Below are 19,733 nucleotides of genomic sequence, written 5' to 3' on the forward strand. Positions count from 1 at the left end.
GCATATTAATATATTTATGTTGTCATATTTTCACACTGAACTTCCAAATTAATATAGAAACAACATAAAGATGGTATCTTTTAAATATGTGTTTAATGGCATCTTTTTACTAGCCTATTCTTAATGAAGAAGTATCATTGATACAAATAATGTTACTGTTGTCTCTATTAAATCCATTTTTTCCATTTAATTTTAGCCATTAATTATAGCCATTTAATATTACAGTATAATTTAAATGTTATATTATTTTTAATGAAAAATATAACTTTTTATAAGTGAACTTAAAACAATTTTCACATAAACTATAAATTGTATGCATAAACTATATTGATTTATTCTTTATTCAAGCTACAAAAGTTAATCAGCAAGCAAAGCAGTCAAGTGATTTCTCTTTTTCTTTAGTTCTTTGATTTATATCAAGCAGTGGAATAAGATTTTGTTACTTTTCAACATTTTCTATCTGTATTCACATAAAAAAAAATGGGCTTGATTCGGTTGTTCTGAAGGTATGTAATTTTTTTTTACCTAATAAGGTCTTTGGGGTCAATATGAGCCCAATTGAAAATGAATGGGAAATGCGAAAAAACCTGTATATTTTTTTTTAATTTGTCAAAAAATAATAATAAATCCAGCATAAGTCTGAAAATTTTCACACAGAAATGAAGGCCTGGTACTAGATCACAAATGCAATGTAGAAAAGACATACTCACTCACATGCACACGCGCACACACACACACACACACACACACACACAAAACACACACGTGTGACTGTAACAAAGAGCATTTTTTATAGAAATTGGCAAATAAAATCAATAAATTCTGCATAAATCTGAAAATGTCCACACAAAAAAATTAAAGCCGGATACTAGAGCACAAATGCAATGTGGAACGAGCATACTCACTCACATATGTACACACACGCACACACACACACACAAACACACACACACTCTCTTACACACATACCCACCATTCATATCTGCTTATTGCAGTTGTTGTTTTTTAGCTTAGTTTAGGGTTTTTTTTTTTTGGTTTTATTTACATTTATGTAAAAAAAAAAAAGATTTTTATTTTACTTTTTAGATTGAAATAAATATGTACCTGCAATCACGTTTTAGTGACAACTTGTGTGGCATTTCTGCACATTTATGTGGCATTATTGCAAAAGCGGCTCTTCAAAATACATCAAACAACAAAAACAAATTCTAAACTTTGGCAAAAATATGTATTGTAATGTATTTTATAATGTTTCAATATATACTTACAAAATATATATCAGAAAAGTTGTGAGAGGAGCAGTTGACCACTTCCAGAAAAATGAATGGCTCTCTATGGGCCTCTGCTGGATATATATGGTCATTACACTATTCTTTCAAAAACTATGACTTCTACAAGTTTTTTTCTAACCACCAGATGGCAGAATTGCATACCTAACACCTAGATCAATATCCAGAAACGATTTAAATTCAATTTAGATCATCATTGAAGAGATTTATTCATAATAATTTAATATTTCACATGCAAGCTAATGATGTAGTTGAGAATTTTTGTGGTAAACAGGTACAAAAGTACTTCATATCTCCAAAAACACAGCATTGATGTATAGATGAGAAGTTAACAAAAAAAATGATATATTATTTGTATGATTAAAAATTTATAATTTTTTTACAATTACTCTTTCAATTTTGGGGTCATATTGACCCCAAATACCGGTAGTGTAAACAGGAAATAAAGCCTTTATAAGGGTTAAACTAACATTATAATTGTGGATATCTCATAACTCCCTCACATAAGCGCTTGTCAACGCTGCCATCTCGCCATCTACGGTCTCCGGTAGATTGTTGTTATTACGTCTTTCTTTTTGGCTGGCCCGGGCCAGTGTTGCCACCTTGTGGACAAACTAATTAGTGCAAGAACAATTCAAGGCGAATGTGCAACCTGTGTACTCTTCCTCGGGCTGGATGAAGATGATTGGCGGGCCGGATTGGGCCCGCGGGCCGCCAATTGAATAGCCCTGGCCTACGCCATCTTTATGTAGAGCAACAATTCTTTTTTTCAGATCCTCAGAGAGTTCTTTGCCATGAGGTGCCATGTTGAACTTCCAGTGACCAGTATGAGAGAGTGAGAGCGATAACACCAAATTTAACACACCACACCTGCTCCCCATTCACACCTGAGACCTTGTAATACTAATGAGTCACATGACACCGGGGAGAGAAAATGGCTAATTGGGCCCAATTTGGACATTTTCACTTAGGGGTGTACTCACTTTTGTGGCCAGCGGTTTAGACATTAATGGCTGTGTGTTGAGTTATTTTGAGGGGACAGCAAATTTACACTGTTATACAAGCTGCACACTCACTACTTTACATTGTAGCAAAGTGTCATTTCTTCAGTGTTGTCACATGAAAAGATATAATAAAATATTTACAAAAATGTGAGGGGTGTACTCACTTCTGTGAGATACTGTATATATATATATATATATATATATATGTGTATATATTAACCCTGTATGGGATATTGCCATTTATAAATGACGCTAAGAAAATTGCATGTAAAATACAATATTAATGTTCAACCAACAAAATGTTATATTAGTGATGTCAAATGACATCCCCTTCAACCAGTAAAATTTAAATTCATTAGCCATGTGCTTCACATTTTGGCAACAAAGTAGTAAAGAAGGCATTAGCACATGTTAGGTCACATGCTCTCAATGCTCCATATTGAGCTCATTTTAGACTAGATTATAAGTTATAAAAAATATAATTGTACATTATAAGTTATAAAAAAATATAATTGTACATCCAAATGTGTTTTCTAAAGTTTTTTTTTTGTCATTTTTAATGCACTTTTATAAAAAGAGTAACTCACAGACCAAAAAATCTGAGCATCATGCATAACTGACAAAGTCCTAAAATAGGATACATATTTGCGGTAGCTGGCACTATTGACCAGCATTGGCAGGCAGTATAATTGGTATGTTTTAGGTTCATTTTTGGAAGATGGAGAGACAAATCTGTACTTATTTCAGAAGGTATTGATGATAGTAGGAGTGCATCAGAAAATAAGGTTGTAGTAATAAAAGAAGTTGTTGAGGACCAAGGAAGATAGAAGCAATGAGGGCGAGGGCAGTGATGAAGAATAGGTTGCTATGGAAGTCAGGCATTTGGGTACATTATTGTATGCCAGTTTAAAAGATGTGATCCATAACCAGAGGTCAGGAAAGATGGCATTACTATACTGACAGGCTGCACAAGTCAACATCTACTTTTGTGTGGGATGCGTGGGGTACTGAAAAAGAAGAGTCTTGTTGACAAAACAAATTTTGGAAAATGATTTTACTCCCAAATATATGTCAAATATAAAGTCAATTATTTTTTAAGCTGTGAATTCACAATTAGTCCCATAGACTGAGGGTTAATTATATATATATATATATATATATATATATATATGTGTGTGTGTGTGTGTATATATATTGGTGCAGTTGCTGATATTTATATGGCCAAAAAGTAAGATAAAATTCTGATAGGTGTTTAAATGATTAGTTCTATGATCAAAACTCTGTAGTTTTTATTGTGGGGGCAAAACATATACAACACAATACAATGAGATATGTACAAAAATGTTTCACTAAAGCCTGATGCATCATATTTAATACTCACATTTCAACATGAATTTTCTAAAAGTGATTTATTATCAAGTTTACCTTCTAAAAAAAGTATAGCCTAAACTAGCAGTAAGATGACACAAGGAATGTAGTAGATTGTGTACAACAGGTTTTAAAGTAAAGTTTCGATTATGTTGATAATTTAGAGACCTTTGAAATTTGTGTATCAATTTGTGCTTTATAGGATTTGGCAATTACTTGCGTTTACGGTTTGGCTGGTCCTCTCAATGTTGGTGATTTTCGCTTTTATGGATTTTGTGGGGACATTGGATACCCAGTCATATACAGTAGGCAAAACCTGATGTGGCAAAACCACACATCACTACAGGGACTATAGCGCCCCCTATGTGTGCTTCAGAGAGAGACAGTGGGAGGCGTCCAGCGCTCTTTAAAACTCTAAACTATTTGGCATTTGGGTGGATGGTAACACACAGACCTCAGCCATGCATGGACATCTCCAAGCGTAAAGCTCATAAGGGTTTCAGCAACGAAACGTAACAGTCCCCGCAGCACCAGGATGATGGCGTACTTTGACAGCAGCTGCCACTGCAGCAGCGAAAGGCGACAGAACAGCATCTTGTACAGCATTTTAAAGAATGACAGTCAGTCTGCGCAACTTGGGAACCAGCCGAGGACCCCGAGGTTCGCCTTGTCCATGCGCGCGTGTGCGTGCGGCTCCAAGAGGAAGGTGTCTCTCCGCTCACCTCAGACCACATGCAAAGCCGCTTCCGCGGTCCTGGTCAAGACCCTGAAGTTCGTGAAGAACGTGCCGTGTTTCCGGGAGCTGCCGGTGGATGACCAGCACATGCTGGTGCGGAGCAGCTGGGCGCCGCTGCTGGTGCTCGGCATGGCGCAGGACAGGATCGACTTCGAGACTTCGGAGACACAAGAGCCTAGCATGCTGCAGCGGATATTAACGAGCGGACAGGACAAGCAGGACAGCCAGAGTAATAACGGCGGAGTGGCGTTGACCGACGTTCAGGGTATTAAAATGTTTCTGCGGAAATGCTGGGGACTGGACATAAGCACTAAGGAGTACGCGTACTTAAAAGGGGCGATTCTCTTCAATCCAGGTGGGACACACTTGCTACACTGTCACACCTGAATTGGGACACTTCCAAACTGCCGTTAAGAATGACGGGTTTTATTATGACTCACACCGAAATTAATTTATTAACATTTATAACAACAACAACAACAATAATGGTTATTATTATAAAACCCGAATTAAGACAGTTCATAGTTGCTAGTTTTACATTTAAATCACATCGTATCCTAATAATTAATAATAATAATACCCAAATTAGAACAGTTCATAGTTGCTTTTAACTGCTTTAAATTTAAATCACATTGTAATAATTAATATTAATCATAATAATAATCATAATGCATACATACATGCAAACATACCTAAATTACAGTTCATAGTTGCTTCTAACTGGCTTACATTTAGATCAAATTGTAATGAATTATATTTATAAGCATTAACTGTATAATAAAAAATAATGATGATAATACACACAACTAGAGAAATATTAATATTTAAAAATAGTGCTTTGCTTTTTGCTTAAGTTGCTTTTAATATGTCACATTTAATTATTATCTAATCATATTGTAATATGAATTATACCGTATATATAATTCATAAATAATAATAATAATATACTTATGCTAATAAATATTGTCATTACTGTAATATGCTAATAATAATAATGCTGGGGTATGTAACAGATCAGTAATTCAAATATGAATATATGACAATATATGTTTCAAAGTTTCATAATTTTGAGAATTAGTGTACAGGTAATCAAAAGGTATCTTTTTCACATCGTCAAGTTTTTTCTGGTACAGGCTGTAACAAGTCTCTTTCCATCTCTTGTTCTTAGATGTTGCAGGGCTGCAGTGTCAACATTACATCCAGGCCCTGCAGAGCGAGGCGAACCAGGCACTTAATGAATATGTCAAAATGATTCACCGCGGGGACAGTGCAAGATTCGCCAAACTCTTCCTCGCCCTCTCCATGCTGAGATCCATCAATGCCAACGTGGTGGCCGGTCTCTTCTTCAAACCGGTCATTGGCGCTGTCAACATGGAGGAACTTCTTCTGGAGATGTTTTATGGAAAATAAACTCTAATGCAAAATGCCCGGACAGAATGATCAAACTTGGAAAGAGTGGCAGTCAGCAGTGAATGGACAGATTTTGAAAATGACCGATTCCTTTTTACACATGCTATTTTTGTACGATATATAAGAGCTCTCTTTTTGCCTTCTGAGTTGAACTCATCGCTGAATCCAAAGTTGATGACAATGTTTTTTCCATTTGGGGAAAGAGCTTTATAACTTTGTTCCGATTGTGCAGTTTTTTTTGTTTTGTTTTGTTTTGTTTGTTTACTTGCTTTCCTGTGATGTTGTGCAGCCTTCTGATGAATGTTATTTGATTCTCTGTGACACTTTGTAATAACTTTCATTAAGAAATCATTAACAAGCATTCATTTATGTGTATTGCATTTAATATATACATTGAAATATAATTCTATTTGATTTAAATAATATATTACATTTAACAACAACAGTAATAATAATAAAATAATAATATATCTCAATATTTCATGACATCTATTTGAATACAAATGAAATAATGACCTGTTTTGCATTTTATAATAATTTTAATTTGTAATAATTCTGGTTGGTATTGTTAATGAAAGTTATTATACAATGTAAACTATATTTGAATATTAGAAAGTATTGTACATTTTTGTTATGCAATGACATTGAAACAGTAACACTCCTTCACATTTCCCACAACATTGACAGGTAGCGTATGTATTTTTTGCATTACAGTAACAGTACAATTTCAAAAAATATGTCAAAGTGACGACAGACCTAAGCACAAATACAAAACAGATATGAAAATAAAAATATCAATTAGGAAATAATTGATTGTGGCACTGTTCTTACTTCAATGTAGTTTACCAAACCACTGCATATTTCGTCAATACCCCAGTAGGTGGCGACAAGTTACTGTCTTAATGAGCGAGTCATGTATTCAAATGATTCCTTCAGAAAAAGTGAATATCCTATATCTCTGAATCATTCTTTTAACTTATTCAAATTCACTCAGACAGGAAAGAAGGAAATGTCACTCACCTGATTCTTTCAAAAACACTGATTCATTCAGGAGCGAATCGTCAGTACTGTGCTTTTCATCCTGCTTTGACATTGAAACAGTTGTCAAAAATATTCATACATTTTCTAGAGTGAATTATCATAGTGCATTTATTATATTTAAGCAGGTCCTGCAGTGTCCACTCTGAGAACGTTATTAAGCCATTTATTAAGTTATTAGAGAATCATTTGCATCCTGTCTGTTCGGTGAGTCGAATTGTGGATGTTCGTATGGATCAAACCGCCAGAAATAAGTTGGACCAGGTAAGCATCTTTCACCTCTTCAACCTTAGAAAAACAGCACATATTAATGAGGAAGAATAACTAAGCTCTCTGTGTGTATTTATGAAGACCTTGTAGGGCAGGAGGGAGGAGATGATATATGACTGTTGAGACGAGGAGTCCTCTCCTTGATTCATCCAGCTTTCCAATATGCTGTCACCAAATGTATTTTTAATGAGTCTCACTAACTTTGGCGGCCTGTTCTTGAAGGTCGCGGTGACCCCATTTCTTTCTCTGTAACTGTGCAGCTAAGCATTCTGTATCACATATTCACCTTATTTATGGAGTTGTGGCTCTGTAGCTTTATTCATGCCACAAGGTTAGTCTGGTGTTAGAAAGCGCTGTTCTAGTCATTGTTGGACCTTGTTGGATAAAAGCATAAAAGTAAAAGTGCATTTGATTTTTTCTTTTATTAGGGTGCATTGAAAGGTCCTTGTACAATAAAATAAACATAATTAGACAAAAATCCAAGATGACCGTGAGAGTGTTGCCTCCTTTTCATATAAAATAAAATTCAGACACTACAAATGTCTAATGGTTGTTTCAAGACAGCTGTCTAGCCGGTCATAGCTGAGCCAGGGACAGGTGAGATCGAAGAGAAGAGAGCTTGTCATGGTGGGCTGATGGGTATAGCTTCATAACTTTATGGTTGAACCACTGATATCACATGGACTATTTTAAAGATGTCCTTACTACCTTTCTGAGCCTTGAATATGGTAGTTGTGTTTCTGTCAATGCAGGGTTAAAAACTCTCGGATTTCATCAAAAATATCTTAATTTGTGTTCCGAAGATGAACAAAGGTCTTTCCAGTTTGGAACAACATAAGGGTGAATAATTAATGACAGAATTTAAATTTTTGGGTGAACTAACCCTTTATTACTTTTATTCAGCAAGTACACGTTAAATTGATCAAATGTGACACTTTTACATTGATACATATGCTGGTCTTTTGAACTTTCCTTTTAATCAGAGAATCCTAAAAAAAAGCATCACGGTTTACACAAAAATATTAAGCAGCACAACTGTTTTTAACAGTGTATGCAAATTCAAATATGCTTCCTGTAGTTGAATCACACATTTGATGCCCCATATACCATCGGCTCTTATGTATCACCACTGACACTGATGTCAAACATGGCTACTCATTTAGAATATTTCTTAAATATATGTCATGATCATTGTCTTTTTTCATAAATCTCCACGAATGGTTGCTTGACACACTTGGCAAGCTGTTTATCCTTCAATCTGTTTTTAATTTATGTCTGTTTATACAGTTTATTCTCTGGGGCATTGGTCTGAAGTGCAGTAATCTGATTTTATGAGATGCTATGTTAAGCTCTCTTTCCATTCTTACACACGGGAAGGTAATGACAGCCATGATCAGCAGACCCAACATTTCACAGAAACTTAATGGCTGTAGCACACTGAAAACCCCACCCTGTAGCATTGGTATACAAATGGTCTCCTGTGTTCCTCTAAATGTATTTTTAATGAGTCTCACTAACTTTGGCGGCCTGTTCTTGAAGGTCGCGGTGACCCCATTTCTTTCTCTGTAACTGTGCAGCTAAGCATTCTGTATCACATATTCACCTTATTTATGGAGTTGTGGCTCTGTAGCTTTATTCATGCCACAAGGTTAGTCTGGTGTTAGAAAGCGCTGTTCTAGTCATTGTTGGACCTTGTTGGATAAAAGCATAAAAGTAAAAGTGCATTTGATTTTTTCTTTTATTAGGGTGCATTGAAAGGTCCTTGTACAATAAAATAAACATAATTAGACAAAAATCCAAGATGACCGTGAGAGTGTTGCCTCCTTTTCATATAAAATAAAATTCAGACACTACAAATGTCTAATGGTTGTTTCGAAGAAAGCTGTCTAGCCGGTCATAGCTGAGCCAGGGACAGGTGAGATCGAAGAGAAGAGAGCTTGTCATGGTGGGCTGATGGGTATAGCTTCATAACTTTATGGTTGAACCACTGATATCACATGGACTATTTTAAAGATGTCCTTACTACCTTTCTGGGCCTTGAATATGGTAGTTGTGTTTCTGTCAATGCAGGGTTAAAAAAACTCTCGGATTTCATCAAAAATATCTTAATTTGTGTTCCGAAGATGAACAAAGGTCTTTCCAGTTTGGAACAACATAAGGGTGAATAATTAATGACAGAATTTAAATTTTTGGGTGAACTAACCCTTTATTACTTGTATTCAGCAAGTACACGTTAAATTGATCAAATGTGACACTTTTACATTGATACATATGCTGGTCTTTTGAACTTTCCTTTTAATCAGAGAATCCTAAAAAAAAGCATCACGGTTTACACAAAAATATTAAGCAGCACAACTGTTTTTAACAGTGTATGCAAATTCAAATATGCTTCCTGTAGTTGCATCACACATTTGACGCCAAATACCATTGGCTCTTATGTATCACCACTGACACTGATGTCAAACATGGCTACTCATTTAGAATATTTCTTAAATATATGTCATGATCATTGTCTTTTTTCATAAATCTCCACGAATGGTTGCTTGACACACTTGGCAAGCTGTTTATCCTTCAATCTGTTTTTAATTTATGTCTGTTTATACAGTTTATTCTCTGGGGCATTGGTCTGAAGTGCAGTAATCTGATTTTATGAGATGCTATGTTAAGCTCTCTTTCCATTCTTACACACGGGGAAGGTAATGACAGCCATGATCAGCAGACCCAACATTTCACAGAAACTTAATGGCTGTAGCACACTGAAAAACCCCACCCTGTAGCATTGGTATACAAATGGTCTCCTGTGTTCCTCTAAATGTATTTTAATGAACATCCAGCTGGTATGAGGGATATGCAAATCTTTGAACTTTTTAAATAGATTATTTCTTATTATATTATATTTAATTTATTAAACTTTTGCTCAAAAAGGCTGTTCAGCACTCACAATCAGTATTTATTTGACAGCACACATAAAAAAATAAAATAAAAAAAACATAGCTAGGATTTTATGAAACCATGAAAATATTTTATGAAAATAGGCTTTTAAGAATTCATGACATAATTTTAGTTTTAAATATTTCCTATTTACTCTCTATACATGCCAACAATATTTTTTAATATTATTTTTTAGATACTTTAGTATTTATGTATATTTTCAATATACTTCTTGTAGTTTAAAATTTTAATTGTACAATTTAATTAAAAACTTTTTTCTATATTTATAGTTAGTGTTAATCTATTTTTTGGTTTTAGCTTTAGCGATTTTAGTACTTCATCTTATACAAGTTATTTAACTTATTTATTTCTAAGTTTAAGTTCTAAAAAAAAAAAAAAAAAATCACAATCCACTGGTCTGTGAAACATTTATGGACCATCCGATCCAAACGGTTTACAGTTAAGGTCCATTTGATTTGACACACTCATGCTATCAATATTCCAATCGTGTCCTTCTTATTTTTCAGTTACTGTCAAGCCCCATGTTCATGTGTTGACATCTAGCACATGCTTGAAAGCACATGCCACATTTGTGGTCAGTGTTCACCATCATCCTGACATGCGGCTCTATAGTGGCAGCTCTTTGCCGCAAGAGACCTTTGAAATATTTATCTACTTTCCTTGCCAGCAGAAGTCACTGCTCTTTAGTAGCATTTCACCAGGCGGCATGATAAGAGAGTTGTCTGTGCCAGGGTCCCGATCATATCCTGCTGAGCGACTCTTCTCATTGCAGCTGGAGGAAGAAATGATGTGTCATTCTGTCTTATAATGTTTTAATATATTCACTTTGAGCTGTGTTATAGTAACATAAATGCAAACCGGTTTTGTTCAGCAGTCATTGCGCCATCCTCGCATATTTTCACTACAATATCCACACAGTCATTCTCAGGCTTTTGAAGTCTGTGAATACATCAACAATATACCATTTAATGACTAAAATATTCAACTATCCATATTAAAGTTAAAATTTTGCTGAAAATGTACCCACCCTCCAAACAGGTAAAAATGTCACAGTAAGTAATCCACATGACTCCAGTCCATCAAAAAGTATTTGTAAGAAACAAATCCAGTCCATAATCTAAAAAAAATGCTTCCTTCAGTCTCCTGTTGTCCTCTCACATCAAAATCCTCCTTACCGCATGTAAACGGTGCTTGATCTGTGCATATTTCTCTCCTCATTCAGACAAGAAGAACAAGAACATTATGAAGTTAAAGAACTCTTAATGATGGATTTGTTTCTTACAAACATACAGCTTTTCACTTCACAAGATATGACCTAAAAGACTGGAGTCATGTGGATTACTTGTGGATTATTGTAATGTTTTAATCTCATTCTGATTGATTGGTGAGCAAGTGATGTAATGCTAAATTTCTCCAAATCTGTTTTGATGAAGAAACAAACTCATCTACATCTTGGATAGCCTGAGGGTCAGTACATTTCCTGCAAATTTTCATTTTTGGGAGAACTATTCCTTTAAGCAAATGGAATGCTGAAGTAAAATATTCAAATATAATATATGAATATTTCAATAGTAAAACAGAAAAACAACCTGGGTTCCAGACGCTCTTTTACTTTTGCTATGGATAAGATGTAGGGCCCAATTTGTCGTGCAATGGTTGTCAAGTAGGAATTTTCTTGCTTCAGCTGCAGAAGGTCATGGAGCTGTGCTGTAATTAGCAAATGAATTAGTTGACTAATTAAGGAAACAGCTTAACATGCATGGTAAAATGAACCCTGAGGCAGCACAGACGACTTGTTTTTTCCTTACCTTCGTAGATCTCTTGCTCTTTGGTTACTCTTTGAAAGGTCACATCCCATATCTAGAAACACATCCAGAATATGCTAAGCTGCTGCTGTGTTTTGAAAGAATAATGTTTTTGTGGGAATTATAATTTAGCCTCACCTCTTCAAATATGGCCCTCTGAGTCTGCACAGCAGAGTACTGAGATGCGATCTGTTTGTCAATGAGTAGAGACCCTTCCAGGATCTCATCCATAGTGTCCGTGTTGATGAGAGAGTGATGTTTTGTTAGGTCTCTGTGCATCTCCTGAACCTCGTCCTTCAGCCTCTGGACCTCTGTCTGAAGAACCTGGTGCATAAAAAATACATGGAATTAATAACATAATACACATATACACAACGTTATTTAACGAGACCCCAAAAAACAAACAAACATTGTTTAGAGCATACATGCTTGGAATGAAAAAGCATTTAATTCTCTTGGTTGCAAATAACTGAAATGCAGCAGCATTCAGAAATTGTGAAATGATGCAGTGTAAAAGAGATCATTTTTGTGTTAATGGAACAGTTAATAGAGTGTAAAGGAGATCAAGTTTATAGTATGTATGACAGAATCATTAAATTGTTATTTATGAATCATTAAAAATGATGAGGCTAACATATTAAAAAGACTTGACAATTTTTAAAAATACTGATAATTGTTTAACTTTGTCAGTGTTTAGGAGTACACTAACGTATACAGACCTTACTCACACACACAGAATAAAAGCTATAAAACCCAGACTTCATGTGGTCTGTAAAAATATGGCTGCTGAATGAGGACTAATTCTTACCCTGTAGCTCTTCTCAAAGTTGCGGCAGTGCTCAGTGAAGGGTGACTCTATGCCCTCAGCCAGCAGCACCTTGGTGCATATGTTTCGGTGAAAGGTGGGCCTGCAGCCAAAAGGCATTTCACTGAGAGAAGGGGATGGGCACGACATAGACAGAGGGGACAGCCTGTGGTAGGATAAGAGAGAGACAAGTATGACAACTCTCTATTCAAAATAACTCCCTAAAAAAGTCTAAATTGTTTTACTTATCCTGTTAACATTCTTGTTTGTCACCTGTTGGGCTTTTGCAATGCTCTCATGAAGATTTGGACATTGCAGCTACTGACAAGGGACGGATGTTAAGTTGAAAGAAAAACAAGTACAAATGTGCAAATCCTCCAATATGCTAATACCAATAAACAAAAGTATATTTAACAACACTAAATTAGTAACAGTTTTGAAACAATTAAAAGCACATAAAAAACTGTTATCTTTATTATTATTATTATTTAACCAAAACTATATTTTACAGGATTAATAAAGAAGTTGTATTTATAATAAATAAACATTTAATGCAGTGTTATTTGAATATTACTATTTAATATTAATATATTAAATATATTACATAAATATTGTGAATATTACTGTATTAAATATTATAAATATATTTAATATTAATATTCTATTATTTACTAATATTTTGAGTTTTGTATTTTAATTGTATATTAAATTTAGTAATTATATTCATTTGATTCGTTTTTATAGCTTTCATTTTTATTTACATTATCAAATAAGTTTTAATTAAATTACATTTAAATTTTAAAGGTTTAGTAATTTTAGTACTTCTACTTAAACATATTTATTTCAGTTAGCCAAGGCAACATTTCTACTCTTTAATTAAGTTTAAGTTTAGCTTTTTTAACCTAATATTTATTTTTTATTTTATTAAAAATTTTTATTTACTTTTATTTTATTATTAATTTAATAGTATTTGGTATTTTAGTAAACAATACAAACACTTATTTATTATATTAAAAAAACTATGTTCTACACCTAAAGCAGAGCAATAATAGATTATATAAAAACAACCATCAAAACATTGACATTCAGACTTATTTTCAATAACATTTAACTGAGATTCTGTTGCTTATCACATTTTCAAAGCTTCATGATCATTGACGCTCCCTACATTTAACGGTGCACAGAAATGCAGCATTCCCACCTCTGCATTCACAAACCTTAGTTTGAAATTCCTGAGGTTCAGGAACAGGAATTAAAAGCTTAAGAATGAAAAGCCTATTGAAAGCTCATAATGAAGCAAACATCAAGAAAAAAGAGAGTTACCTTAGTTTCAAAGCTCGTTTAATCTCTCTTTCCTAGTTCCTAGTACCGTGTCGGTACAAGTCCCACGAGTGAGTCTGGATACTGTATGTTCTCTGAGCCTAAGTGACAAGTGTCCCACCCCCGAACTTTTACCAATTTAAGATGCTGTGACATCAGCAGCATAGGAACAAAGTGCTCCCATGGCCTAGCGCCTTTGTGTAAGCTCTGTGCTACGAGCAGAATCTGAGAAGCTTCTCTGAAATTTTGTTAAAAATAGTGAGAGAAGGCTGACCTCCGTACTATCCTGTCTGATGGCACAGGGACAGATGGGGGAGGACGTTTGTATGGTGGAGGGCTTCACAAACCTGAGAACGGTACAGATGATTGATGTGGAAAGTTGTCACAGGGACTTGCGTCATTGGACTCTCAATGGAGAGATGGAGGCTGCTGTGGCGGAATGGCTGTATTCATTCTGATCTCTTATCACCTTGGGTATTCTGTGTAGATGCATCGAGGCTGTAATGTTGAGTCTTTTGTGTAAACGTGCAGAGCAGATGGTGTGGCAATGAAAATTCAATATGGAAACTTTTAATCATAATAGTGGACTAAGAGGATTAGGACTGATATTTTGCAATGGCTCCAACAAATATTTGGACGCTTAGGCCAGACCTAATATGTATGACATAGCATTACATAACAAAATATCAAACGGATGCATTAAATTGATTTTTTTAGTTTAATTCATTAAAAATATTTAATGTAATTAACACAGCATCCCATTTTTTCACCTGGCAACCTTTGGTTACAGTATACAGTACAGACTGTATGAACCTGCTGGCAAGCACTACAAGATGCAAAAGAGAACTTAAAGCAATAGTTCACCCAAAAAAGAAAATCCTGTAATTACTCACCCACATGTCATTCCAAACCCGTAAGACCTTCGTTCATCTTCAGAACACAAATTAAGTTATTTTTGATGAAATTTGAGAGCTTTCTGACCCTGCATAGACAGCAACGCAACTGACACGACATTGTCAAAATTGTTAATGACATTTTTAAAATAGTCCATGTGACATCAGTGGCGCAACCGTAATGTTATGAAGCTACGAGAATACTTTTTGTGTGCAAAGAAAACAAAAATAATGACTTTATTCAACAATTTCAATTTCAATTATTTCTCATATTGAAATTAGCTGATATTGAATTAAATGCAGCGCATATCTATTGCTGTCACTGACGTGAACTCCGTTAAATTTGCATATAGTGCGGGAATTGAAAAACGGATTTATATCCGTTTTGCGAAGACACATTTATGTGACCAAGTGTAAATGGAAACGTTTTAACAAATCAGATAGATATCCGATCAGAGAAAACGCATGAAGTGACCAGGTGTAAACATGCCCGAAGTGGTTTGAGCGATCAGATGCGTCTCGAAAGCGTTTCGGAGGGCATTTACACCTGGTCTTTTCAGGATCGGATAGCTATCCGATCAGAAAAAAATGCATAAAGTGACCAAGTGTAAACAGCCCCTTATATAAATCCGTTCTTCAATTCCCGCGCTATATGCAAATTTAACGGCGTTCACGTCAATGACAGCAATAGATATGCGCTGCATTTAATTCAATATCAGCTAATTTCAATATGAGAGACCGCAACAGGAGAGAGCGTGGCATCAGCACTGGAAAGATGGGTTACTTTTAATGAAGATGATTGTGTGTTGCGCCTCTGCGACTTACTTTCAGTTTCATTCGCGGCAGTTTGCGTGTCAAGCTTGCTCATCCACGGTGACGCTTGTTGCATTAGCGCTGTCATATATCTGACTATAACATGCCATATAGCCTATAAAACACTCTCACACGTTTATTATTTTAACATTGTGGGAGGAGTAAAATTAGAATATGCGGTTTCAACAACCAGATGCATTTACTCTTGTTCAGTTTCGTCTGGAATGCAGCCCAGACCACCTCCTGAAGTGGTTTGAGCAATTGGATTTATATCCATCTCTAATGCATTTCGGAGGGCGTTTACACCTGGTCTTTTCATGATCGGATGGCTATCCGATCAGACAAAACGCATGAAGTGACCAGGTGTAAACAGCCCCAAAAGTCCTAAATGACCGTAAAGAGTTGGGAGAAAACCTGCTGCTGTCTGTGTCATTGATGTAAATCACAGAACAAAAGAAAAAGAGAATTTACTTTGATGCTCTTCCATGATTACCTTTTGTTTCTTGAATAAAGACTCTATATTCAGCTTATAGTTTATGTGAATATTGTATTAAGTTCACTACTTTTCAAAGCCTATTAAATGTTAAAAACAATGGCTTTCAATTATACTGTAATGTTGAATGGCTACAATTAATGACTAAAATTTAGGTAAAAAAGCGTTTAATAGAGACAGCGGTATTGGTATCAATGATACTAGCCTTCATTAATAATAGACTATTTATAAAAAAGATTAAACATGTATTTAAAATATAATCAATATTAATCATGATTAAATTACAGAAAGGTGTATGATTAATTAGTTATTTTGTGCAATTAATTTGTAATTTTTTAATCAAATGACAGCACTAATATATATATATATATGGGTGAGGTTGCAGATATGTTTAGTTAAAGTTTCATGGACTTTTAGTTTGTATTCAGTTGTTCCTATGTTCCTTTGTTTAATAATATATATAAAATGTATTTTTGATACTTTCTGGTGTCAAACTTTATGGAACATGTCTACAGTTCCTGTAAGATTAATTGTTTTAATGGCAAGTTAATTCAAGTTAGGCCTGAGAAAAGATAATCATGGATTGATATTTTGTCATCTAACTCAAATACTAATGTCCAGATACTTTTTGGGGCTGTTGTATAACAGTATGCACTATGACATGCCAAACAAACTCAGAACTAGTTTCAAAAGCTAGAACTGCACAGCTAACATTCATCAGCCCTGAAAATAGCCACTACACTATGCAGATAGACAGGAATCAATGCAGACATTAAGCAGATATCCCTCTCCTCTGGTTTCTTGGAAAAGTGCTTGTAAATACTCCATATAGTTCACTCCATGGCAACATGAGTTTGATACAACCCGGAATTCAATGAGATCTGTGGATTCAGAGAATTGGAATTTAGGATCACATCCCTTTCTTTAATAAGCTCTGTTCGTATAGATTTGCACCGATACCAGCACATGTTGCACTAATCTTTCTCACTGCAAACTGAGCTGGAAACAGAACTCATGTAGCTATGTTATGAATAAGGCTCTGAAGTGCTCCAGTCAGTGGCATAACTCTCTGAGCCCTTCTCCCGGAATGAGAGCTTTCCAGGAAGTCTGGCCCCTGTGTCCCTGTCCCTCATGTTATCACCTCAGCTCCTGGCACCTCACAGACACAGGACTAACTCTGGCTATAACAGGACAGTTGCCACCTGGTGCTTGTCAGGGAAAGTTACATAAATGTTTCTCTGTTTAGGAGCTTAATAACCGGCTGAGTAAGCACCAGAGTAATGCCAGTGTCTCCTTCCTGTTGTGTGCTGTCAGCTCTGAGTCATTAGACAGAATTCAGTAACTGAATCTGAGCACATGAAATGGGTATCTTTTGCGTAATCAAACATATAATTATTATAACAAATAAATTTGCGATTTAAAAAATATAACAAAACTATGTATTCTTTCATCAGTATTACATAAAAAAGTAAATTAAATGGTATTTTGAATAATGTAAATAGCATTTATGCTGATTAGGGTAAGCATACTCACTATGGCCTGTCCCTCACTATGGTTTTTCTTTTTCAGCAGGACATTTAATTTGCTAATTTATATAAAAATCATATGTGCACATTGTTCTAAATACAGTCTCATTGTTAAGCAATGTTTTGGCATAAGTATACATTTTTTCTATAATATATAAATAATTTTATTGGTGTCTCCTGGTTTCATGTCAGCCCTGTTACCCTCATCAAAAAACCATTTGTAAAATAATGGTACATTCAAGTGACATCGCTTATTGGAGGTTACAATGCACAATAAACCGACTTTAACTGAAAAATTGACTGTTTACTATTGTCATGCAACTATGCCAAGTAAGTGCAAAACAATATAATGGAATTTAAAATGAAACTTTACAGTATTATGTAAACAAATATGTGCACTGCAGTGTACTGAAGAATGTACGTCCTGTCATCCCTGTTACTCTGGTCAGTCATGCGGCAGTGACGTCAATCCTATTGCTTTGATTAATGTCATAAAAATTGTAAAAATTATATTTGACACAGCCTTCCAGGTTTTTAGAATTATATTTTATTTTGGACAAAGCCCTTTTTTAATATCTCTCTTGTAAAAATATATATATTTTCTAAATTGACATGTGGTCACCCTCCAAAATTAGGATGTTCTTGGTCATCTGAATAACAAATATAAAAATAATTTAAAAATCCAAAATTTGAAACAATCCCAGTTAAAAGAGGGACTAAAATGCTGGTCATATATGTGAAAACTATCACATCGTTCTGCTTGTGTTTGTAACAGGGTTGACAAAAATACCAAAACATGAGGTAGAAAAATAGTCATAAAATCATAAATTACATATTCTTGTATATAATACATTTCAATAAAACAATTTCTTGTCATTTTACACTGTCTTCATTTCATGGATATTTAAAAAATATGCTGATTAAACATTTTATATTAAAATTTTTAAAAGGCACTGATTTCGTGGAATGACTCATCATTACTTTTTTAAAAATAATAAATATATATAAATCTACAGAGGGGGAAAAAAATATTTGATCCCTTGCTGATTGTGTACGTTTGCCCACTGACAAAGAAATGATCACTCTATAATTTTAATGGTAGGTTTATTTGAACAGTGAGAGACAGAATAACAACAACAAAATCCAGAAAAAAATCCCACTCCTCTTTGCAGATCCTCTCCGAGGCTGACGTTTGGCAACTCGAACCTTCAGCTCCTCCACAGATTTTCTATGGGATTAAGGTCTGGAGACTGGCGGCCACTCCAGGACCTTAATGTGCTTCTTCTTGAGCCACTCCTTTGTTGCCTTGGCCGTGGTTTTGGGTCATTGTCATGCTGGAATACCCATCCACGACCCATTGTCAATGCCCTGACAGGCTTCAATGCCCTGGCCCTGACGATACATGGCCCCATCCATCGTCCTTTTGATGCGGTGCAGTTGTCCTGTCCCCTTAGCAGAAAAACACCCCCTAAGCATGATGTCTCCACCTCCATGTTTGACGGTGGTGATGGTGTTCTTGGGGTCATAGGCAGCATTCCTCCTCCTCCAAACACGGCGAGTTGAGTTGATGCCGTTGAGAGCTCGATTTTGGTCTCATCTGACCACAACACTTTCACTCAGTTCTCCTCTGAATCATTCAGATGTTCATTGGCAAACTTCAGACGGGCCTGTACATGTGCTTTCTTGAGCAGTGGGCTGCAGGATTTCAGTCCTTCACGGCGTAGTGTGTTATCAATTGTTTTCTTGGTGACTATGGTCCCAGCTGCCTTGAGATCATTGACAACATCCTCCCGTGTAGTTCTGGGCTGATTCCTCACTGGTCTCATGATCATTGAAACTCCACGAGGTGAGATCTTGCATGGAGCCCCAGTCCGAGGGAGATTGACAGTTATTTTGTGTTTCTTCCATTTGCGAATAATCACACCAACTGTTGTCACCTTCTCACCAAGCTGCTTGGCGATGGTCTTGTAGCCCATACCAGTCTTGTGTAGGTCTACAATCTTGTCCCTGA

The 19,733-nt window shown here is 35.4% G+C and overlaps 2 protein-coding genes across 6 annotated transcripts in view; one reads left to right on the forward strand and one right to left on the reverse strand.

Moving 5' to 3' along the window:
• The first annotated feature begins 3,736 nt into the window (after positions 1 to 3,736).
• On the forward strand, positions 3,737 to 6,623 carry nr0b1 (nuclear receptor subfamily 0, group B, member 1). Of its 2 annotated transcripts, none has more exons than XM_058791566.1 (2): positions 3,737 to 4,662; positions 5,566 to 6,623. In XM_058791566.1, the coding sequence occupies exons 1-2, from the start codon at positions 4,197 to 4,199 to the stop codon at positions 5,805 to 5,807; spliced, it is 708 nt and encodes a 235-aa protein (XP_058647549.1). In that variant the 5' UTR covers positions 3,737 to 4,196; the 3' UTR covers positions 5,808 to 6,623. The 2 variants fall into 2 exon arrangements, with proteins under 2 accessions (XP_058647549.1, XP_058647548.1); XM_058791565.1 differs by having other exon boundaries at positions 3,750 to 4,752; positions 5,566 to 6,620.
• A 2,245-nt stretch (positions 6,624 to 8,868) lies between these two features.
• The window catches only part of rnf207a (ring finger protein 207a), a 41,122-nt gene continuing 30,257 nt past the window's right edge, over positions 8,869 to 19,733 (reverse strand). For all 4 annotated transcript variants that reach the window (XM_058790937.1, XM_058790933.1, XM_058790936.1 and 1 more), the window contains 6 exons: positions 12,681 to 12,843; positions 12,011 to 12,196; positions 11,876 to 11,927; positions 11,657 to 11,774; positions 10,926 to 11,006; positions 8,869 to 10,839 (listed from right to left, as the gene is read on the reverse strand). In XM_058790937.1, coding sequence (XP_058646920.1) covers positions 10,719 to 10,839; positions 10,926 to 11,006; positions 11,657 to 11,774; positions 11,876 to 11,927; positions 12,011 to 12,196; positions 12,681 to 12,843 — 721 coding nt within the window. In that variant the 3' untranslated portion in view covers positions 8,869 to 10,718. The remainder of the gene's footprint in view (positions 10,840 to 10,925; positions 11,007 to 11,656; positions 11,775 to 11,875; positions 11,928 to 12,010; positions 12,197 to 12,680; positions 12,844 to 19,733) is intronic.

The sequence above is a fragment of the Onychostoma macrolepis genome, chromosome 11 (assembly GCF_012432095.1).
Source record: "Onychostoma macrolepis isolate SWU-2019 chromosome 11, ASM1243209v1, whole genome shotgun sequence".
NCBI lineage: Eukaryota > Metazoa > Chordata > Actinopteri > Cypriniformes > Cyprinidae > Onychostoma > Onychostoma macrolepis.

What these genes read in the sequence shown, in the direction of transcription:
- nr0b1 (XM_058791565.1), top strand. Translation starts at nt 4,197, where the DNA reads ATGATGGCGTACTTTGACAGCAGCTGCCACTGCAGCAGCGAAAGGCGA. An exon ending in GGCGATTCTCTTCAATCCAG is followed by an intron (nt 4,753 to 5,565) that starts GTGGGACACACT and finishes TCTTGTTCTTAG; the next exon opens with ATGTTGCAGGGCTGCAGTGT.